The 24,016-nt window shown below is 44.0% G+C and overlaps 1 protein-coding gene across 1 annotated transcript in view; it reads right to left on the bottom strand.

Moving 5' to 3' along the window:
- Positions 1-2,062: 2,062 nt before the first annotated feature.
- LOC134349651 (mesenteric estrogen-dependent adipogenesis protein-like) overlaps positions 2,063-24,016 on the bottom strand; it is a 49,700-nt gene continuing 27,746 nt past the window's right edge. Inside the window, exons 2-6 of the mRNA XM_063054271.1 lie at positions 23,207-23,548; positions 20,209-20,318; positions 16,527-16,639; positions 9,556-9,832; positions 2,063-4,378 (exon numbers count right to left, since the gene is read on the bottom strand). Coding sequence (XP_062910341.1) covers positions 4,230-4,378; positions 9,556-9,832; positions 16,527-16,639; positions 20,209-20,318; positions 23,207-23,493 — 936 coding nt within the window. The 5' untranslated portion in view covers positions 23,494-23,548 and the 3' untranslated portion in view covers positions 2,063-4,229. The remainder of the gene's footprint in view (positions 4,379-9,555; positions 9,833-16,526; positions 16,640-20,208; positions 20,319-23,206; positions 23,549-24,016) is intronic.

Below are 24,016 nucleotides of genomic sequence, written 5' to 3'. Positions count from 1 at the left end.
TCTAAATGGAGAGAAAGTGCAAAAAACTGAGATGCAAAGGGACTTGACAGTCCTTGTGTAGGATTCCCTAAGGGTTAATTTGCAGGTTGAGTCTGTGGTGATGAAGGCAAATGTGATGTTACTGTTCATTTCAAGACAACTAGAATGTTAAAACAAGGATGTAATGTTGAGTCAATTGGATACTGTGCTTCTTAACAGTGAGGTCATAGTCAGTCTGTGTGGGCAGCAACGTCTCTAGTCCCATCACGCCGAGCACTAGCACTCCTCAAGGCTGCATGCTCAGCCCGCAAGATCCAACTCAAACCATGTCATCTACAATGGTTGGCCTTATCAAGAATGATGATGAGATGGAGTAGAGAGAGGAAGTGCAGCAGTTGGTGGATTGGTGTGAGAGGAACAACCTAAGCCTGAACTTGGAGAAGACAAAGGAAGTCATTGTGGACTTCAGGAAGATGCAGACAAACCATCTCCTCTGTGAATATGTAGATCCTCAATAGAGAGTTAAGTGCACCTGGGAGTTCACATCATGCATGACCTCACCTGTTCCCTTAATATCTCCTCCCTGAACAGGAAGGCAGAACAGTGCCTCCAGTTCCTAAGAAGTTTGAAGCAAACAAGGCTCCCTCACCCCATCTTAACTGCATTTTGCAGAAGCACCATTGAGAGTGTCCTGACAAGTTGCATCTCCATCTGGTATGGGAGCAGTTGAGCATCGGACCAGGAGTCCCTACAAAGTACTGTGAGAACAGCTGAGAGGATCACAGGGGTCACCCTACCGTCCATCAGGGACATTTATTGGGAGCGCTGTGTACACAGGGCCATTAGCATTATTTGGGATCCCACCCATCCACCCAGAATGCTCTTTGACATTCTACCATCAGGCAGGAGACTATGATGCGTTAAACTAGAACAGTCAGGATGGGAAACAATTGCTTCCCCCAGGCCATTAGGCTTATGAACTCCCTGCCGCATCGTACTCAAAGTGCCACAGGTTAATTTGTTCTCTATCTTACAATATTTAATATTAATGCGCTTTAGTTTGTTACTTATATGCGATTCATCTGTAGATTTTATCCTTACCTTCTTAAGTTATCACGTGTTATCATGTATTATGCAAACTGCTTGCTTTAGGCCACGATTCAGAGAAGCAGTGTCTCATTTCTATATACATTGCATACATGAAGACAGTAAAAAGACAATAAACTCAACTTGAGACTTTATAAAGCACTGGTCAGGCCTCACTTGGAGAATTGTGAGCAGTTTATCTTAGAAAGGATTTGCTGAAACTGGAGAGGGTTCAAAGGAGGTTCACCAAAATGATTTCAGGATTGAATGGCTTGTCATATGAAGAGTGTTTGATGGCTCAGGGCCTGTATTCACTGGAATTCAGAAGAAAGAATTCAATTGAGACCTATCGAGTGGTGAAAGGCCTTGATAGAGTGGATATGGAGAGGATGTTTCTTATGGTGGGAGAGTCTAAGACCAGAGGACACAGCCTCAGAATAGAGGAGCATTCTTTTGGAACAGAAATGAAGAAGAATTTCTTTAGTGGCTATTCTGTGGAATTCTTTGCCACAGTCTTTATGTATATTTAAGGCAGAGGTTGATAGATTCTTGATTGGTCAGAGCATGACGGGTTATGGGGAAAAAGCAGGAGATTGGGACTGAGAGGAAAGTTGGATCAGCCATGTTGAAATGGCAGAGCAACCTCAATGGGATAAAGAGTCTTAAGTAGGTTTAGGCTTGGTGAGTTCTGTGCATGCTATGTGGGTGACAGAAGTGGGCAACACTTGTGAGTTACCCAGTAAAATCCTTCCTGAGTTGATCTGACACAAAAGGCACATTTCACTGCAAGTTTTGATGTAAGTGTGACAAATAAAACCAATCTTTAGTATTTTTAAAAATTCTCCATCTTCCTGTTCTTTTTAAATGTCACGGATCTATCTATAGCATTCTTACACCAGATTGGTTTAATCAGCCACCTCTGTATACATATCAACACTATGGATTGGATAGCATGGTATTTCACAAGAACAAGAGACAAATAAGGGAAACAGGGCAATCAATTTATTGGAATCCTTTGAGGAAATAACATACTGTGGATAAAGGAGACCAGTAGAATCCAGAAATCATTTCATAAATTTTTGCGCCAAAAGCTATTGCAGAAAAATTAGTATTATGCTGTGAGAGATGACATTTGTATGGATGTAAGATTGTCTGGTGAACAATAAACAAACATTTATGTCTCTTATCTGGGTGGCTAGATAGAATTAGTGGCGAACTACTGGGACTTCAACTCTTTACAATTTCCATAAATGATTTTGCATCAAAGGTACAGTTGCTAAGTTTGCTGGTGAAACTTGGGCTACGTCCACACTAGACCGGATAATTTTGAAAATGCCGGTTTTACGTAAAAACAATAGGCGTCTACACCAGGCGTTTTTGAAAATACCTCCATCCACATTAAAACGGATATTTGGGCGAATCTCCTCCTACTGGGCATGTGCAGGACACACAAAAAACAATTGAAGAGGAAACGGTATACTTGGTGCGCGTTTGTCCAGTTACAGACTAGAAAAACTTAAAAGGAAATTGCCAAACGAGAGACTTGGTGCATGTTTGTCCAGAAACATTTCCTACAGCCATAATCTCTTCAGCGATGAAAGGGACGACAGCTACAACTAAATGCATTAAGGCTTGTTACTGGGCAAAAGTGAAATTTGCTGTTACTTCATTTGTTTGCCTTTACTTTTGCCATGTCTTTGTGTATTATTTTACTGTATTTAACATGTGCAATAAAACGAGTTACTGGGCAAAAGTGACAATTGCATCTATTGAATGTTTGCACAAGTAATACATTAATAAAGCACCTTGTTAAATGTATAAAACATGTCTGCATCAGTGTTATCTTGTATTTCCATACAATGTTACATGAGGCTGTTACACATCTATTGTCGGATATTGTTGTGGTGTTGGAGGTTGCGTTCAAGAAACCAATGAAATGCCACGCTGCTGTCACCATTTGTTCCGGCACGTCATGTTAGCGTTTTTAAAATTAGCCAGTTATCCCGTACACACTACAACAGCCAACCGGCGTTTTCAGATTTAAACACTGGAGAGTGTTTTAGAAAAGCTCTGTTTTCAGGGGAGGAAAATGCCATTTCAGTGTGGACGGAGGGTCAAAACGAAGAGAAAAAGCTTCGGTTACGGATTTATCCAGTCTAGTGTGGACGTAGCCTAAGATGAGTCATGTGAGTAAATAGTTAAAAGAAGGTAATGAGGTGATAAAAGGCTGTGGATGGCTTAGGTGAGCAGACAAAGATTTGACTAATGAAGCATATTGTTGGAAGATGATAAATTGTGTATTTTAGCAACAAAAAACTGGAACAAAGGCATATCAATGATGAGAGTTTGCAGGACTTCTCATTGCATCCCAAGGGGTTTGCAATAAGGTGGATATGGAGAAGATTCTTGTTCTGAATGAGAAACTAAAACTAGGGGGCACTATTTTGAAATAATAGGTCACACATATGAGCCATATGGGGGTGATCTTTTCCCCAGAATGCTTTGAGTCTTCCCGAAAGAGCTGTGGAAGCAAAATCTTTGATCAGTTTTAAAACAGATAAGTAGGTTCTTGAAAGCTGAGGTTGAAAGATTACTACTGGTAGACGAGAATACGGAGTTGAAGTTAAAATCATATCAGTTGTGACCTTATTGAATGGTCAAGGGGCTAGGGGACCTCCCTGTGCCTCTAACTCATACCATGGCCCATGGAGCTCAGCTGGGATTTTATCTCAGTAGAAATCATGGATCAAATGAAAATGTCCTTCCAAATGTGTGTGGAATTCACATTGGACAGGAATTAGTTATTTCAGATTTCCAGCACCTGCACTTTCCCCCAACATTTTCATGTGTGACTATCTCCTGATGAGTGAAAGATAAGCCAGCGTTACCTCCTCTCATAGAACATAGAATAGTACAGCACAGTACAGGCCCTTCGGCCCACAATGTTGTGCCAACCCGTATTAACTCGTATTAATAGTTACACACATCACTCCAACCTTCACCAATAAAGTAGTTGCAGAAGACATCACAAAACAAACCAGCTTAGACCAAACATCAAGCAGATTGAGAAGTACACATTCCATTTATCCAAGGTAATAAATCAGGACATCGACATTCTTTTTCAGTTGAAATGGTAGCAATTTATTTTATTTTCCTCCAGGCATTCATTCTATATATTTGGGCAAGTGTTGTGTAAACTGAAGGAGGTACGACTTCTCATTCACTGCAGGCCACTGCGATGAAGATGTTTCCTTCACAGATGAACGCTTTGCAAATTGTTGAGTTGAATGGACTACCTTATCCCCCGAAAAGTCTGTTTTAAAAAAGATGATTACATTTTGGGTGCTTATTAGAAGTTCTTGAAAGGAGGAAAAGCTGCATCAAACTAAACTGTTTGAAATGAATTGAATATTATTACACAATATTATTCATCCCAACTACTCTCTGTAGTTATTGTCTTGCTGGGCCAGTGCAAGAGACAAGGGCACATACATCTAAATAGCTAATGATGGCACATTTCCCTTCTGGAAGGAGTTGGGGGTGGGGGTTTACTAGAATCAGGTAACTTTATTTTTATTTTGCTTTTAATTCCAGTAAATCTGTCCATCTGCCAAGGTGACTCTCAAGCCCTTGATTCCTGAATAGTTTAATCTACAGGTATATTAGCCAGAGGGTGGTGAATCTGTTAAATTCTTTGCCAAATATGGCTGTGGAGGCCAAGTCATTGGGCATATTTGAAGTGGAGGTTGATAGGTTCTTGATTAGTCAGGGCATCAATGGTTACAGGGAGAAGGCAGGAGAATGGGGTTGAGCAGAATAAAATAAATCAGCCGTGATGCAACTCATGTTTAAGTTGCGTATATTTCATTGCAAGAAGTATCGTAGGAAAGGCAGATGAGCCAACATGTGGAATTAGGATATTGTAGCCATTAGAGAGACTTGGTTGCAGGAGGGGTAGGACTGGCAGCTCAGTATTCCGTTGTTTTAGACATGACAGAGTGGGAGGGATTAAAGGAGGAGGGGTGGTGCTGCTAGACAGGGAAATGTCACGGCAGTGCTCAGTCAGCACAGAGTGAAGAACATTGTCTAGTGAGTCATCACGGGTGGAACTGAGGAATAAGAAAGGGATGACCACATTAATGGGGCTAACAGGCTTAGGGATGTAGTGGAACGAATTTGTAAAGAGATTGCAGACTGCTGTAAGAAACATAAGTTTGTTGAAAAAGGTGACTTTAACTTTCCACATATTGACTGGAATTCCCATACTGTAAAAGGAGGAGATGGGATGGACTTGGTCAAATGTGCTCAGGAAAGTTTCCTTAATCAGTACGTATAAGTCCCAATGAGAGAGTGTATGATACTTGATCTGCTATTAGGGAATAAGACAGGGCAGGTGACAGAAGTTTCTGTAGGGGAACACTTTGCATCGAGTGATCATAATGCCATTAGTTTCAATGTAATTATGGAAAAAGGATAGGTCTGGTCCCCAGGTTGAGATTCTAAATTGGAAAAAGGCCAATTTTGATGGTATCAGAAAAGAACTGATGTGTATATATTGAGACAGGCTGTTTTCTGGCACTGGTGTACTTGGTAAGTGGGAGGCCTTCAAAAGTGCAATTTTGAGAGTACAAAGCTTGTACGTGCCTGTCAGAATAAAGGGAACCTTTGCTCTCAAGAGGTGTTGAGGCCCTGGTAAAGAAAAAAAAAGAGGTGCATGGCAGGTCTAGGCAGGTGGGAACAATGTAGAGTATAAGATTTAAGAGTGTAAGAAATGCAAGAGAACACTTAAGAAAGAAATTGGAAGGGCTAAAAGAAGACATGAGGTTGCCTTAGCAGACAAGGTGGAGGAGAATTCTCATGGATTCTACAGATATGTTAAGAGCAAAAGGATGAAGGGGACAAAAATGGTCCTCTGGAAGATCAGCATGGTAATCCATGTGTGGAGCCAAAACAGAAAGGGGAGATATTAAATGTTCTTTTTACAACAGTGTTTAGTTGGGAGACAGACTCAGTGTCTATAGAAGTGAGTCAAAGTGGTATCAACTTCATGGACTGTATAGATTACAGAGGAGGAGGTGTTTGCTGTCCTGAGGCAAATCAGGGTGAATAAATCCCCAAGGCTTGACAAGGTGTTTCCTCGGACCCCATGGGAGGCAAGTGCAGAAATTGCCAGGGCCCTAGCAGAGATACATAAATCACCGTTAGTGACAGGAGAGGTATCAGAGGATTGGAGGTTAGCCAATGTTGTTCTGCTGTTTAAAAAAAGGCCCTAAACATAAACCAGGAAATTATAGGCTGGTGAGTCTGACAGCAGATGTGGGAAAGTTATTTGAAGGTATTCTAGGGAACTGGATATATGAGTATTTGGATGGAGATGGACTGATTCGGGATAGTCAGCATGGTTTTGTGCAGGGTAGGTTGTGTCTAACCAGTCTTACAGAGTTTTTTGAGGAAAGTTGATGAAGGCAAGGCACGGACTTTAGCAAGGCATTTGACAAGATCCTACATGGGAGGTTGATCACGAAGGTTCAGTTGCTCGATGAGGTAATAAATTGGATTAGACAGTAGCTCTGTGGGAGAAGCCAGAGAGTGGTAGTAGATGTTACCTCTCTGACTGGAGGCCTTGTGGAGTGCCGCAGGGATCAGTGCTGGGTCGTTTGTTGTTTGCCATCTATGTGGTTATGATCTGGATGATTATGCGGTTAACTGGATCAGCCAATTTGCAGCTGACACCAAGATTGAAAGCACAGTGAACAGTGAGGAAGACTAGAGATCTTAAAGAGGGATCTGGACCAGCTGGAAAAATGGCAGATAGAATTTAATGTAGACAAGAGCAAGGTGACCTTTGGTAGGACCAACCAACCACTGTCTTTTACACAATGAGCGGCAGGGCACTGAGGAGTACAGCAGAAAAAGGGATCAGGGAATACAGGTCCGTGATTCTTTGAAAGTGTTGTCACAGGTAGATAGGATCATAAAGAATGCTTTTGGCACATAGGCCTTTATAAATCAAAGCACTGAGTACAGAAGATGGGATGTTATGCTGCAGTTATGTAAGACATTAGTGAGGCCTAATTTGGAGTATTGTGTGCAGTTTTTGGTTACCTACCTACAGTAATGATGTAAATAAGGTTGAAAGAGCACAGAAAAAAAATTACAAGGATGTTACCAGGACTGGAGGACCTGAGTTATAAAGAAAGATTGAATACGTTAGGACTTTATTTCTTGGAATGTAGAAGACTGAGGGGAAATTTGATAGAAGTATACAAAATTATCAGGTGTACAGATAGGGTTTTTCCACTGAGGTTGGGTGGGATTACAACTAGAGGTCATGGGTTAAGGGTGATAGGTGAGAACTTTAAGGGGAACATGAGGGGAAACTTCTTCACTCAGAGGGCCGTGAGAGTGTGGAAAGAGTTGCCAGCACAAGTGGGGCATGCAAGCTCGATTTCAACATTTAAGAGAAGTTTGGATCGGTACATTAACAGTAGGGATATGGAGGGCTAATGGTCTCGGTGCAGGCCGATGGGGATAGGCAGTTTAAATGGTTGGGCATGGACTAGATAGGCCAAAGGGTCTGTTTCTGTGCTGTACTTTTCTATGACTCTATTTAACGGCGGAGCAGACTCCATGGGCTGAATGTCCTAATTCTTCTCCTACGTCTTATGGTCTTATAATGGGGGTAAAAGGAAACCTACAGCAAGGTGGGTCTTAATTTGGAGAGTGTCATTAAAGTGAACTATTGTAGCTGGTTTCCAAAATATTACCTTATTATAAACCAGATACTTGTAATTAAATTACCAAAGAGCAGATTGTTATATTAGTCTACTATAATGTGTTAACTACCATTAATAAAGTATTTTAGCAGATCATCTAATACACAAGTTTACTTTAAAGGGTATAGCCATAACTTCTGATCAAAGTCAACATGTTGTCATCTTGTAATGTGAGGAAAGAAAGTTGGGTAGGTCGATAGCTGTATCAGTATAATATTAAGTACATTGTCCAATAAACTTCTAAGAAGATTTTTAATGTGGTATTAATAAAGTACCAAGTCATTAATTTTCTCCTTCTGCACAATGTTTTCCAATACTATGCATTAAATTTCAGCTGCAGCTGTCTGTTCATTTTAATACTTTATCTGATCCATAGTGTAGACTCCTATCTGTCTCCTTTGATTCAACTGCCCCTTCGTTTACCTTGGATTAATTTACAAATTTAACCGGCTTACATAAACACCTATGTAACAGCACTGTAAGAAGAGGAAAGCAATCAAAGGATCAATAAAGTAAATGTTTTGATTATGAAATGGGATGCTGAAAGGAAACATGAACCATAGAGGTGTTAATTTCTATTTATTTGGGCTAGCTACTGTTTCTTTGCTGGGATACTCCAGAATCTGTAGAGGGAAAAGGCAAATGTTGGGGAAGGAACAGCCATATGAAAATGGGCAACTGGTGAACAGAACAGTAATACTTCCACAGTAAAGACTGAAAAGTAATAGAGATCTTCTTCTAGCCTGAGTTTGCCAGTAGTCTGTACCCTGAACCATGGGAGAAAGTCTTCCAACGATGGCAGACACCCAGTAGACCAGCTTTTTACAGGCCACCACAGCCCGGTTCTTTGCAGGAATGGGATCCGCTCTCAGTGTTTCACGACTGGCCGTTATGTGTAGTCTTTGGAGTATCGCAAGTCTGTGTCTTTGCTGTTGCTTTGCTCATGCTTGATTGCTCGGTGGCGGGTGGCGGGTGGCGAGTGCCGATGCTTTGTTTTGCTAGTGAGGGAGGGGGGATCGTTGCTTACTGCCGCTTATGCGCGGGAGGGTGGAGAGCTGGGGGGGACTTTAGGGTTCTAATATTTAACTGTTATTCATTCTTTGGGGACACTCCTCTGTTTTCGTGGATGTTTGCAAAGAAAAAGCATTTCAGGATGTATATTGTATACATTTCTCTCGACATTAAATGTACCCTTGAAACCTTTGAAACTCAGAATTTAAAACATAGGTACAAATCTCTAGTTAAATCAATCCATGAGCTTTATTTATTTTTCTTCCAGTAGCTGATCCTGCGGGGTTGTTATACTTGTGCTATGTTATCCTGACATGGGTTCAGCCAGCAAACATCCCAGCTGGAGAGATGGGAATCTGGCATCCGTTTGCATTGCTCCGTGACCTTCAGATGGGCAGTACGGGTGCACTGATGCCCCTGATCTGGAATGGCCACCAGTAGGTCTTTTACAGACCTGAGCATGAAATGTGTCCTGTGTTTAATGTTGGTAGAGGATTTGGACAGTGAGACTTTCCAAAATCAGGAACTAGCGCAGGTACCCAGTGGCAGAGCTGGAAACAGAGGAGTCAAAGCACATCTGGAATAAGGAGCCAGAGAGAAGGTGGAAAATGTACTGTCAAGGGGGTCAAGTACCATGTAGAGACAATAGGTGAAGAAAATGTCAATGTCGATTAAACCAGTGTTACACAGAACTAGCACAAACCTGCTTGAAATGAAGAAACCTCAGCAGGTCCAGTCTCCGTTTCAGCAAAGGCCTTACTCATCTGGTCCAACAACTTCGTCACTTTACTTTGCCCATCTTCAGTTACAGAAGAGAGATCAAAGATTTTTCCATTCAGTTCCTTTGTCTTTGTAGTACACCCATGGAAAACATCTGACGAATCACATTTATATTCACACGTGAATTCCAAACCAAGGTCGGGAGTTATACATGCATCCTTTAAACTGAAGAACGACTGGATTGCTTTTTGCAAAGTGAACTAACGAGAGGGGGATAAAAACAATTACTAATTAATTTATTCTACAGTAAGATATTAAGAATGATTTAATAGCATTCAGTAAGGGAATGTGTGAAGAGTCCAGTCATCCAAAATTTTGCACAATATTCCACTGAATAAAATTAAACTTAACCAATAGTTTTACCTTAAATACAAGTCTCAAAGGACTGGGGCATTTTTGCATACACTTAAAAGCCTGTGTCAACATAGTTGTAATTTTTAATACTAGAAGAGCAATTGTTCGAATATATTGCAGCCATCAGCACTGATGGATTTAATAATTTCAGGTACCCCGTCTTTTCTTTCCTCATTCTAATTTGCAGAACAATCCATGTTCTGAATTTTTAAATTTCTCTTTGACTTTAATTGCCAGTTTTTAAAATATTGTAATGCTCCTGGGGGGAGGGGGTGGTCGACAGCCTACCCCTGCATTTCTAATGACCAGTATGTTTATTGTTCTTGTGTTAAAATGTTTTTGTGGGATTATGGTGGGAAGTTCCAGTTCATTTACTGTTACATTTTAGCTTGGGTTTTACAGTTATTCACTTGTGTATTTGTGAGTCACCCTGACTGAAATTGGGGTGCATGATGGTCACCTCCCCTGTCTGGTGAGACTGGGTGGGGTTCACTCTCCGGGTCATGGTGCCTGGTCTGTTTTGTGTCTGTCACAATAAAATGGTTGTTAAGTTAACAAGCTTCCTTGTCTGTCATTATGGAGCAAATGCTCGCCACACTGCTGTCAGGAGTAAGTTGCGAGATTGACGACGAGACTGAAGAGCTATGACATCGGATAGAGTTCCTTAACACCCCAGGATAAGACAAGGGACCGAGCAGTACGCTTCCCCCGCACCCTCGGGCAGGGCTCGTGAAGACGAGACCCGGAGGGAGGACCTGGCAACCAAGCATTGTGCCTTCCCAGGGAGCCCCGATGGAGCGAGCGTACCCAGGCTCCCCAACCTGGGGGACAGAGCAGAGCGCATCACTCCCCTCCGCAGTGACCCACACCGGGGAACCCAAGATGCTATAGCCATGGGAGGATAGGCACCATGGCAGACACTGCTGGAGCAACAGGAAGATCGAAGGGTCTCAACGATTTGTGCCTCAAGGTTCACCCCAAAACACCCAGATACGACTGTACCAGCTGCCTGGAGCCTTACCTGGCGCAAGTCAAACTTGCTGCATGGCATAACGGGTGGAGTCCCACCGAGACAGTGGTACACCTTGCCCTGTCACTGCAGGGAAATGCCCTGCGGGCCCTCCTCGACCTAACGCCGGTGGAGCAGCGAGACTACAGGGCGCTTGTAGTGGGGTTGGAGTGGCGTGTCGAGCAGAGGCCGTGGACGGAAACAATGAGGGAAGAACTGTGCAGCAGATGGCATCGAATGGGAGAAAGTCTGGGGGCATTGGCAGCAGATCTCTGCCACTGTAATCGGCGTGGCTACCCCGAGTTCCCTCCGGCAGCCCAGGAACAGCTTGCCCTCCACACCTTTGTAAAGGCGCTGACGCCGGAACGCCTTCGCAGCAAGTTCCCCTGGCGTCACCATCGTTGCTGGACAAGGCGCTGGCTGAGGCGAAGGGGGCAGAGGCAATTTTAGACCCCAAGGCGTTCCAGTACCGGGCTAGTGTCACCAAAGGTGAGGAAGAAACTGATGAGGTTGGAGGTCGTGAGACAGGTCCAGCCAGCACCACGCCGACCCTGCCGGCAGCCACGAAACAATCTCTGCTGCGGGTGCGGTGAGGCAGGTGATTTGGCCCAGGACTTCCCCGCACCGGCACCACGCCACAGCTCAGAGCAGCCGTCGGGAAATGCCGAGTGAGCAGCACCAGCAGAATCCCTCCGTTGTCGCCCCTCCGGGCGGGCCGTTTGGGTGAAGAGCAAAGCTTATTGTGGACTGCGTGGTGGAGGGTATCAGATGCTGTACGTTGGTGGACACGGGGTCAACCATCACCGTCATTTGTCCCGGTGTTCTCGCCAACACAGACCAGCCACCCCTGCCTGGGCGGACAACGACGGCAGTCGAGCTGGCTACGGTCACCGGTGACCGTGCGGCGATGCAAGGGAAGAGGAGGCCGCGCAGCGCAGTGGGGAGAAACACGGTGGAGCACAAGGTGTGGGTTGCTGACATCCGAGAGTCCTGCATCCTTGGACTGGACCTACTGTCCCACTGGGGAGCCAATGTGGATCTGTCGGGGGCAACACTCTAAAGGCTGATTTATACTTGTGCGTCAAATGGACGCCGTAACCTACACAAGTGGCCTACGTGCATTGTGAGCATTTATACTTGTGCGTTGGTGTGTCTGCATCGCTCTGCAATTCAGGCACGTCGGGCATGTCGGGCATGTCGGGCATGTGCACACACCTGGCTGTGCAAGGCTTCATGGTCATGGTAGTCTTTCTCAGGGTAAACAAGTTAAAAGCGAGTGTCTTTTTTCGTAAAAGCGAAATGTGTCCTCCATAATTTCGGAGGTCTGTGAAGCTTTATGGAAAGCATTGCAGCCAGAGTTCCCTCCCTGTCCTTCAGTCGCCCAATGGGAAGCTATTGCAGCGTAGGAGGAAATGCGATGCTCCCAGGTGGACCAATCACAGTTGTTGCGGTCTGCGTTGTGCGATGTGTAGTTACATTTTGGGAGAGGTGCGTGTCAGGCTACGGTGTAGGGATCCGTGTAGGCTCTGCATAGGGTTTGCAGTGACGCTGTACCTACGGCGTTGAGCTGATGCAAAAGTATAAATCAGCCTTAACTTGGTGCTGAAGCCATGGCTCTCCAGCGGGGCAGCTCCAGGAAGCGGTCCCAGCGGGAGGAGCAGCAACCACCCCGGCTTTCACAGCGGCCTGCGGCAGTGCAGCACCCCCGGCAGCGACCCAACGCAACACAGCTGAACCAGGGGTAAGCGACGGTGATGGCACTTCAGCTGACAGCCAGTGACACCTCCCCACCATGGACCAGCAGCCATGCAGCGAACAGGTGAGCGATCCCATGTTGGGCCGGGTAAGGGAATGGCTGACTGTGGGACGACGGCCGGAGTGGGCCGAGGTCTCTGCCCTGGACCCGGAGACCAAGGCCCTGTACTAGCAGTGGGGAATGCTGGGGGAACGCGGCAGGTTGCTGTTTCAGCGGTGGCAGTTGTCTGATGGTGACAGACACCTTTTGCAGCTGGTCCCCTGGGGGCTCCACGCCACGGTGCTGCGGTCGGTGCATGGGCTGGTGGGGGCCGGCCATCTCAGAGTTGCAAAGACGTTGGGCAGGCTGTGTGAACGCTTCTACTGGCCTGGGTAGAGGCAGGATGTGGAGCTGTTCCTGCACTGCTGTGACATTTGCACATCCCAGAGGGGGCCAGCCGGCAGTCTAGGGTGCCAATACAGCAGTACATGGTGGGGGCCCCAGTATGGGTCTATTGCCCTTTCCGGAAAAGGGATTATCCCTCAGGCTTGGAAGCCACTGGAAGGGGCCGGGAGAGGTGCTCAACCGCATCCCCGATGTGGTATATCAGGTGCGGCTGCCTGAGCGGCGGAAGGCAGTCGTGCTGCACCGGGACGGGCTGGCACCGTGTCAGGCCTTGGCCACCACTGACCCAGCGAGGCTGAGGGAAGGAAGTGACACTGTGTGCCTTGCCTCTTGCCTCACACAAACAGGCAGCAGTGTTAACGCCCACCGGGACTTTTGAACTTTGTTATGGACTCTAGGGCCGCCCGGGAGGACTAACTCTTTGGGTGGGGGCAATGTGATGCTCTTGGAGGGACGTGGTCACAGCCCGCCTCTGCATTTTTAATGACCTGTACTGTTTATTGTTCTTTTGTTAAAATGCTTTTGTGGGATTATGTTGGGAAGTTCAAGTTCATTTATTTTTACATTTTAGCTTGGGTTATACAGTTACACAAATACACTTGTGTACTTGATGGTCTGACTGTAACCTGATGGTCACTTCCCCTGTCTGGTGAGACTGGGTGGGGTTCACTCTCCAGGTAGTAGTGCCCGATCGGTTTTGTGTTTATCACATTAAAACGATTGTTGAGTTTAACAAGCTTCCTTGTATGTCATTATGAACCATATGCTCACCACAATGTTTGCTATCTTGGCAACCTGGTCTGTTCTTTGTTTTCTTCTCACCTTCTCCTGCTCTACAGAAAACATTCCTGACTTCCCACTTTTCCATTTCCCATGTGCAGTCCTTCGCTGGCAGCACCAAATGCATCAGATGAATTTGAGGAACGGCAACTCATCTTTTGCTTGGATATATTAGAGCCATCAGCGCTGATTGATTTAATAACTTCAGGTACCCAGTCTTTTCTTTCCTCATTCTAAGTTGGTAGCTGAACACAGAATTTGGTCTTTCTTTTACTGGCTACTTTCTCAATAGTAAGACCATAAGGATAGGAGCAGAACGAAGCCATTCAGCCTATCAAGTCTGCTCCACCATTTCATCATGGCTGATCCACTTCTATCTTAAATCCATTCTCCCCATAGCTTTTCATGCCCTGATTGAAGGAGAACCTATCAGCCTCTGCCTTAAACATACCCAATGACTTGGCTTCCCGAGCCACCTTTGGCAACAAATTCAACAGATTCACCACTCTCTGGCTAAAAAAATTCCTCCTAAAATCTCTAATAAATGGATGTCCCTCTATTCTAAGAATGTGCCCTGTGATCCTATACTCACCCACCATAGGAAACATCCTCTCCACATCCACTGTATCTAGGCCTTACAACATTTGACAAGTTTCAGTGACGTTTCCCCCTCATCCTTCTAAATTCCAGCGAGTAAAGGTCCAAAGGTGTCAATCGCTCCTCACATGATAAATCTTTCATTCCCGAATCATTCTTGTGAACTTCCTCTGAACCCTCTCCAATGTCAGCACATCACTTCTTAAATAAGGGGCCCAAAAACTCTTCATTCTTCTCCAGTGCCTCAAAATCTCAACATTACATCCTTGATCTAATCCTCTCAAAATGAATGCTAACACTGCGTTTGCCTTCCTCACTACCAACTCAACCTGAAAATTAACCTTCAGGGAATCCTACACAGGGACTCCCAAATCCCTTAGAAACTCGGATTTTTCAATTTTCTCCCCTTTTAGAAAATAGTCTATGGTTTTTATTTCTTATGCATGACCATATACTTCCCGACACTGTATTCCATTTTGCACTTCTTTGCCCATTCTCCTAATCTATCCAAGTCCTTCTGCAGACTCTCTACTTCCTCAATACTACTGCCCCTCCACCTATCTTCGTATCATCTTCAAACTTGGCCATAAAGCCATCAATTCCATCATCCAAACCATTGACATAGAACGCCAAAAGAAGCGGTCCTAATACCTCTAATCACCGGTAGCCAATCAGAAAAGGCCCCCTTTATTCTCACTGGCCCCTGCCAATCAGTCAGTGTTCTATATATGATAGTATCTTTCCTGTAATACCATGGGCTCTTATCTTGTTAAACAGCCTCACGTACGACACATTCATAATCTGGTGATGAATCACCAGCTGTGAGTGACTTCGTAAAATACCAGGAACTTTAAATAAGTTCTACATAAAAATCACAAGCAAGGGAAAATCTGCAGATGCTGGAAATCCAAGCAACACACACAAAATGCTGGAGGAACTCAGCAGACCAGGCAGCATCCATGGAAAAAAGTACAGTCAATGTTTCGGGCTGAAACCCTTCGGCAGGACTAAAAATGCTAGTTTGCAATTTTTTTTGTGTGGCACGAGAGAATTAAGCAACCTATTGTGCTATGACTCTTTAAGTTGGTCACTGGGTCACAGAGTCATTTAATAAAAAATGACGTTTATGTACCAACCATCAAGCTCCCAGTTGCACTACTTTCATTTATTTTTCTCTACACATTCCCATCAACGGCCAATTATCTACATGATCAGAGCAATTTACAGTGGTTAATTAACCTACTAGCCAGCAGATCTTTTGGATATGAAAAACAACCAGAGCACATGAAGGTATCCAGTGTGGGCAGAGCAGGAACGTGCAAACTCCACGTCAGCAGCATTGAGTCCAAGCTGCTTGACCTCCAGGCATGTGAAGGGTTTAGTTACAGAGGTGTGTGGCCAACCGGAGTGGTATCAGACAGTGTGCAATGCACATTTTCACATTACCCATTTAACAATTTTGCATAGAAGATGCACTTCTTGTAGAAGTAGCAGATTCAATAGAGGAACAGCGTCTTCTGCACATGTTAAAGGGCAGGCTGACCGGTTCTATGGGAACAGCCTGCATGGGATTCCTTTTAGGGATTTTGTGTGGGCCCCTTGATCCCAGTCATTCATTTCTCTCAGAAAACAACCTCTTACCCATCTCACTGTGGGAACCCAGGCTCAAGGCAGCCCCTGTGACACTGCCTACCAGACTACTGCAGAGTCCCACCTCCCACCTGATCCAATCCACTGCCAACCTCACCAAGAAGGGCAATCACCACGCGCTCTCCCTCATCACCGTCATGACCCAACCCTCAGAGTCTTGAGCCTCACCTTAACTTTTAGGCACATATCATATATATTTCAGGATTAACGGCAATACATAATATCTACAGATAATGAAAGTAACTGTTGCATAATTGTGCAGAAATGATGATATCTTCTGGCAAAGTCCTGAACACATATCAGGATTGGCTGAGGTATTTAGAATTGCCATTAAACTGTTATTCTCGATTCTAGTCAAAGTTACCTGGAAGGCATATTTTGTGCCCACTTCTGATGCCTTGACATCCTTCATACCACTTTCAATCTCCTGTCTCATTCTGGGATGGCGAGTGTTCACAATGACAGCATAAACTGTGTCTATAGGCGTGGAGAACAAGCATATAGTAAATTTTCATAGTGATGCAATGCTGCTGTACAAAGTTTGGCAAGTTGATAAATGCTGTTAATTTCATAATGATTATGGTAAAAATAAAATGTATTATTTTGTCCTGTACAATACTTATGAAGTTAACATCAGCTCATAAAGAAAAAACAACATAAAACAAAATGCAGATATTGTAAAATTGAAATAAAACAGTAGTGGAAACACTCAGCAGGTCAGGCACTGTCAGTGGAAAGTAAAGCAGAATTAACATTTTAGGTCAAAGATGATACAAAAATGGGAAAGAAAGGTTAAGAAAGGTTGAAGGAAATGTAGCTTTAAAGTTAGAGTAAGAAGGTGGGCAGGCGGGAGGTGGAGGGGGAGAAGTACAAGGTGGCATAGACTGTCTATGGTCCAAGCCTACACTGGTGTCACCTTTCCTAAACTACTTTGATGACTGCATTGGGGCTGCTTCCTGCACCCATGCAGAGCTTGTCAGCTTCATCAACTTCGCCTCCAACTTCCACCCTGCCCGCAAATTTACCTCGTCCATTTCCGACACCTCCCTCCCCATTCTCCATCTCTCTGTCTCTGTCTCTGGAGACAGCTTATCTACTGATATACAGTGGCATGGAAAGTTTGAGCACCCCGGTCAAAATTTCCGTTACTGTGAATAGCTAAGCGAGTAAAAGATGAACCGATTTCCAAAAGGCGTAAAGTTAAAGATGACACATTTCTTTAATATTTTAAGCAAGATTACTTTTTTATTTCCATCTTTTACAGTTTCAAATAACAAAAAAGGAAAAGGCTCTGAAGCAAAAGTTTGGGCACCCTGCATGGTCAGTACTCAGTAACACCCCCTTTGGCAAGTATCACAGCTTGTAAATGCTTTCTGTAGCCAGCTAAGAGTCTTTCAATTCTTGTTTGGGGGATTTTCACCCATTCTTCCTTGCAAAAGGCTTCTAGTTCTGTGAGATTCTTGGGTCGTCTTGCATGCACTGCTCTTTTGAGGTCTATCCACAGATTTTCGATGATGTTTATGTCAGGGGACTGTGAGGGCCATGGCAAAACCTTCAGCTTGCACCTCTTGAGGTAGTCCATTGTGGATCTTGAGGTGTTTAGGTTCATTATCCTGTTGTAGAAGCCATCCTCCTTCCATCTTCAGCTTTTTTACAGACGGTGTGATGTTTGCTTCCCGAATTTGCTGGTATTTAATTGAATTATTCTTCCCTCTACCAGTAAATGTTCCCCGTGCCACTGGCTGCAACACAAGCCCAAAGCATGATCGATCCACCCCCGTGCTTAACATCTGGAGAGGTGTTCTTTTCATGAAATTCTGCACCCTTTTCTCTCCAAACATACCTTCGATCATGCTTTGGGCTTGTGTTGCAGCCAGTGGCATGGGGAACATTTCACTGGTAGAGGGAAGAATGAATTCAGTTAAATACCAGCAAATTCTGGAAGAAAACATCACACCATCTGTAAAAAAGCTGAAGATGAAAAGAGGATGGCTTCTACCACAGGATAATGATCCTAAACACACCTCAAAATCCACAATGGACTACCTCAAGAGGCGCAAGCTGAAGGTTTTGCCATGGCCCTCACAGTCCCCCGACCTAAACATCATTGAAAATCTGTGGATAGACCTCAGAAGAGCAGTGCATGCAAGACGGCCCAAGAATTTCACAGGACTAGAAAGAAGCCTTTTTCAAGGAAGAATGGGTGAAAATCCCCCAAACAAGAATTGAAAGACTCTTTGCTGGCTACAGAAAGCGTTTACAAGCTGTGATACTTGCCAAACGGGGTGTTACTAAGTACTGACCATGCAGGTTGCCCAAACTTTTGCTTTGGGCCCTTTTCCTTTTTTGTTATTTTGAAACTGTAAAAGGTGGAAATAAAAAGTAATCTTGCTTAAAATATTAAAGAAATGTGTCATCTTTAACTTTATGCCTTTTGGAAATCAGGTCATCTTTTACTCGCTTAGCTATTCACAGTAACAGAAATTTTGACCAGGGGTGCCCAAACTTTTGCACGCCACTGTATATTGTAAACCCACCAACTCTCACAGCAACCTGGACTATACCTCTTCCCACCCTATTATCAGTTAAAATGCCATCCCTTCTTTCAATTCCTCCGTCTCCACTGTATCTGCTCTCAGGACGAGACTTTTCATTCCAGAACAAAGGATATGTCCTCCTTCTTCAAAGAAAGGGGCTTCCCTTCCTCCACCATCAATGCTGCCCTCAACCTTATCACTTCCACTTCACACATGTCTGCTCTCACTCCATCCTCCCTCTACCCACCAGGGATAGGGTTCCTCATCCTCATCTTCCACCTCACCAGCCTTTACAGCCTTTACATACAAGCTTGTCTTGTACTTAGCTTCATTGCAGCAGTACAGAAGGCAACAGACAAAAGGTCAGAGCGAGAATGGAGAATTAAAGTGGTTAGTGACAGAGTTTATCATTCCTGTGGATTGATCACAGGTACTCTGCAAAGATGTCTCTCAATCTCGTGTTTAGTCTCTCAGCTGTCAGCGGACCACATTGGAAACACCTAATCATCGTATTACAGTGGATTGGAAGAAGTGCAAGTGAATTGCTGTTTTACTGGGAAATAGTTTTGGCTCCCTGGCTACTCAAAGACAAGAAAATCTCCAGGTGCTGGAAAGCCAAAGCAACACACACAAAATGCAGGTGGAACTCAGCAGGGTAAGCAGCATCTATGGAAAAGAATAAACAGTCAACGTTTCAGGCCATGACCCTTCATCAGGTAGGAAGGGAAGAGGTGAAAGGGCTTCATCTTCTACCATTGTTAGAGAGTCTGCTGTAAGAGGAGTAATGGGTTTGGACAGAAGAGCAGATAAGAGTCATGATGGGTAGAGGACATTTGAAATGTTGAAACAAGAGAGGAAGGCAATATCTATCAGGTTGATCTTCTGGTGGAATCTTACTGGAACTAGCAGATCCTGCAAACAATGGAATGTAGATAGTGTGGGGAAGCTGAGGAACAGGGAAATTCTGACTCTTCTCTCCAGGAGGAGAGGGGCAATGGCAGAGATGTGTGAAATGGACACAATGTGTTCAAGGGCTCTGTCCACCATGGTAACCAAGACTCAGAAAAAATGAAGATGTTTCAGGACAGATGAAAGACATGTTGCTGGAACAATAAGATAGAGATGGAAAAATAGGAGAATGGAAAGAAATCACCCAGCACTATACACAGAAACAAAGTCCTCTATTTTAACCTGGCAATGACAGAGCTGCAACACACAGAGATTCTTAAGTCCCTGGCCTTACCACGTCATCCTAGTTTCCCATCTGATGGGAAAAAAAATTAGCTGAAATAATAATAGCTCGTAGTGTGGGTCACTATACCTCAGTTTATTGGCGAATGAAGCAATTCGTTAGCTATTTTAACCTGTTTTAAATAAAGACCACTGTATTGATTGTTCTTTGTATTTTCTTTCCTCCATTCCAAAAGCCCCAACATAGAAGAAATGTTAATTCTAGTACAGAAGCAGCAATAAGTAATGATCAATGTAAACAAAACTGATGAAACATACCTTGTGAAGAACCTTCAGTGACCTTAACAATGGTGAAAAAGACCATTAGTTTACTTAATATAATTTTCTTAAGATCTTTGTATTCCTTATGAGAATTCACTGTAACCTTACTGAAAGAGAAAAAGAATCAATTGAGCAAAGTGCAGAAATTTTTCAATGTACATTTCTCAGTGTAATGTACCTTGTTTCTGTGAATTTCTGGCCTTTCATTGACAGTAGAGCAGTGCCCTCAATGGTCCAATTTCTGTTCCATTGATGTTTATTACTAAATCACCCAACCCTCTCCCCACTTCTGGGATCCTTTTAAAGAAAGCTAAACTTTCTTTATCATCCAGGTCTTTGCCATCATGACTCAATAACTATTTCATTTTATTTCTGAATTGGCACAATTTTTTTTAATTTTAAAGGATCCCCATGCAGGTAATCTCTTGTGTATGATGTGCAACTGCTATTTTGTTGCTCCACTGGCAAAGTCAGAACAGAAATGTGTGGGCACAGATATGATAGAATGAGTGGTTGTCTTCAGTGCACCGGTTTCTATGATCTAGGCAGAGTTCAGAGGGGAGACAAGTTCTGGAGCATTGGTAAACTTCTATAGATGCACAGTGGAGATTATCCTGACTGGTTGCATCAAAGCCAGGTATGGAAACACAAATCCCCCAACAATGGAAAAACCTACACATAGTGGTGGATACAGCCCAGTCCATCACAGGCAAAGCCGTCCCGACATTGAGCACATCTGCAAGGCGCACTGCCACATGAACACTTCATCCATCATCAAGGATCCCACCATCCAGTCCCCGCTCTCTCCTCACTGCTGCCATCAAGAAGGAGGTACAGCTGCATTCGGTCCCACTCGACCAGATTCAGGAACAGTTATTACCCCTTAACCATCAGGTTCATAAATCTGTGAGGATAACTTCACTCACCTCAACACTGAACTGATACCACAACCTATAGACTCACTTTCAAGGAATTTACATCTCATGCTTCTTATTTCAATATTATTTATTTATTTTTGTTTGTATTAGCACAGTTTAGTCTTCTTTTGCACATTGGTTATTTGTCACTCTTTGTGTGTCATTGGTTCAATTTTATTTCTTTGTTCTGCTGTGAATGCCTGTAAGAAAATGTAATTCATGATGACATATACATACTTCGATAATAGACTTTGAACTTTGAATGTCCATTCTTCTCACAAAAATCTGTCTTTTAATTCCTCCAGTTAGGCGTCTGCCCCTGCCAGTGTCCCAAAACGTCCCATGGTAGGTGACAAATGGCATCCAATCTGACTTTTCATCTTTCTTAGTCCAACTGCAGACATAGATAAGACCTGTTGCAATGATGCTAACCTATCAGTAAACTGTGTCAGCTTCTCTTCCCTCTCCTGTTCTGATCCTCAAGAATCAATACTTGCCCGCTTCTTCTCATCTGCTTGCTGCATTTCCAGCAGAGGTGTATAAGATGCATTGATCGTGTGGATAGTCAGAGGCTTTTTCCCAGGGCTGAAATGGCTAGCACGAGAGGGCACGGTTTTAAGGTGCTGAGGAGTAGGTACAGAGGAGATGTCAGGGGTAAGTTTTTTACGCAGAGAGTGGTGAGTGCGTGGAATGGGCTGCTGACCGTGGTGGAGGTGGATACGATAGGGTCTTTTAAGAGACTCCTGGACAGGTACTTGGAGCTCAGAAGAATAGAGGGCTATGGGTAACCCTAAGTAATTTCTACGGTAAGGACATGTTCGGCACAGCTTTGTGGGCCGAAGGGCCTGTATTATGCTGTAGATTTTCTTTGTTTCTATGTACGTTTGTAGATCGCCTGAAAACACGGTGTAAGTTTGCACAGGTACACCAGCTCTATTTCTCTCTTGCTCCTCTACATCTCCACTCTAATTCACCTGACTACTTGTACTGAATAGAAATAAGCTCTTTGAGGTGAATAGCGGGAGCAACAAATCTTTGGTGACTGCTACAAGTTCTTCCTTTCTAGTCAAAGCAGTCTCAGGAACAGTGTGAGATCAACCAAAGTGGACAACAAACTCAGTGACATTCATCACCTGGGGATGATCTGCCAATCACTATATAACAGTGAGCCCTTTTCTCACCGTTACCAACAGGTAGGAGGTACAGAAGCCTGAAGGCACACACTCAGCAATTCAGGAACAGCTTCTTCCCCTCTGCCATCCGATTCCTAAATGGACTTTGAAGCTTTGGACATGACCTCACTTTTTTTAATATACAGTATTTCTGTTTCTGCATATTTTTTAATAATCAATTCAATATACGTAATTGATTTACTTGTTTATTTATGATTATTATGTTTCATTTTATTTATTATTTCTCTCTCTCTCTCTCTCTCTGCTAGATTATGTATTGCATTGAACTGCTGCTGCGAAGTTAACAAATTTCACGTCACATGCCGGTGATAATAAACCTGATTCTGATTCTGATTCTGCGTTGGTTTAGTGTTGTCATGTGAACCAAGAGACAGTGAAAAGCTTATCTGGCATACTGCTCACATCGATCAAATCATTATACAGTACTACGAAGTAGAATTACGGCCCCATTCAGTCTGGATTGATAGCATCTCCTCCACAATCTCCCTCAGCACAGATGCACCATGTCACTATGTGCTTAGCCCCCGCTCTACTCGCTTTACACTCATGACTATGAGGCCAAGCACAGCTTCAAATGCCATATTTAAAGTTTGCTGATGTCGTCAGCATCATTGGCCGAATCAGAAGTGGTGATGAATCAGCATGTGGGAGGGGGATTGAGAATTTCACTGAGTGGCGCCACAACAACAACAACTCAATGTCAGCAAGACCGAGGATCTGATCATTGGCTGGAGGCCCATGAACCAGTCCTCACTGGGGGTATCAGAGCTCTACAACTTTAGTTCCTTGGTGTTAATATTTCTGAGGATCTGTCCTGGGCCTAGCACGAGACAATAAGAAGCCATTACAGATGGGGTGCTCTAGGAAGCCGCCTGCGGCTCTCACCTGTGCATGTAGTTGACCAGGTTATACTGTTGCCCATCCACTCGAACTTGTCCATTGGAGATCACGTTGTACCCAATTCCCGGTTCCTTGCGGACTTTAATGGTTTTCCCCAGCAAGTGGAAATGCGATTTCTGCAAGCTGAGCAGCAGTTCGATGGGTAGAACGACGATCTCACAGTCAACGGCAGAGGGAAAACCTGGTGACTGAGCAGCCTCAGAGCTCGTCAGCAAGGACCCAGAACGATTCACAGACATGGCAGCAGGCAGAACAGAAACACATATAGACATGGAGCTCCAGGTGAAAGAAACACCAGATCAGGCAGATAGTGATTTAAAAACAACCCTAGGAGCAATCCAAAGCAGCTTTATTATTCTCCAATAGTAATAAAGATAATGGATGCAAATGAGTCAACCCTCTCCAAATTAAACAGGCTCGCCCAAGAACAACCCATGCCAGTGGAACCAGACTAAGTGGTTAAAACCTGTCTGACACACAGACTGCTTTAAAGACTATCCCTTTTTTTGAGGTGGTGATATTTGCATGTGGTAAGGGCAGGGTCGTATATTTATTATTTTTCTCTTTCCGACCGCAGTTGGAATGCTGTACATAGCTCTGATCTCCCTGCGTCATCCCATGATGGATAAAGATCGCCGTACTTCTTTGGGGGGGGGGGGCGGGGGTGGAAGGCAGCAATGTACTATGAAGAGATGTTAAACAAATAAAGCTCATATTTTCTTTGTCTAACTGCTGGAAATTGGAAAACGAAAGGTGACAACATGGATGGGTGCACAACTGTAACAGTTCACAGAT

This window comes from Mobula hypostoma, chromosome 7, assembly GCF_963921235.1.
Source record: "Mobula hypostoma chromosome 7, sMobHyp1.1, whole genome shotgun sequence".
Classification (NCBI taxonomy): Eukaryota; Metazoa; Chordata; class Chondrichthyes; order Myliobatiformes; family Myliobatidae; genus Mobula; species Mobula hypostoma.
This window is presented reverse-complemented; position numbering and strand designations above follow the sequence as displayed.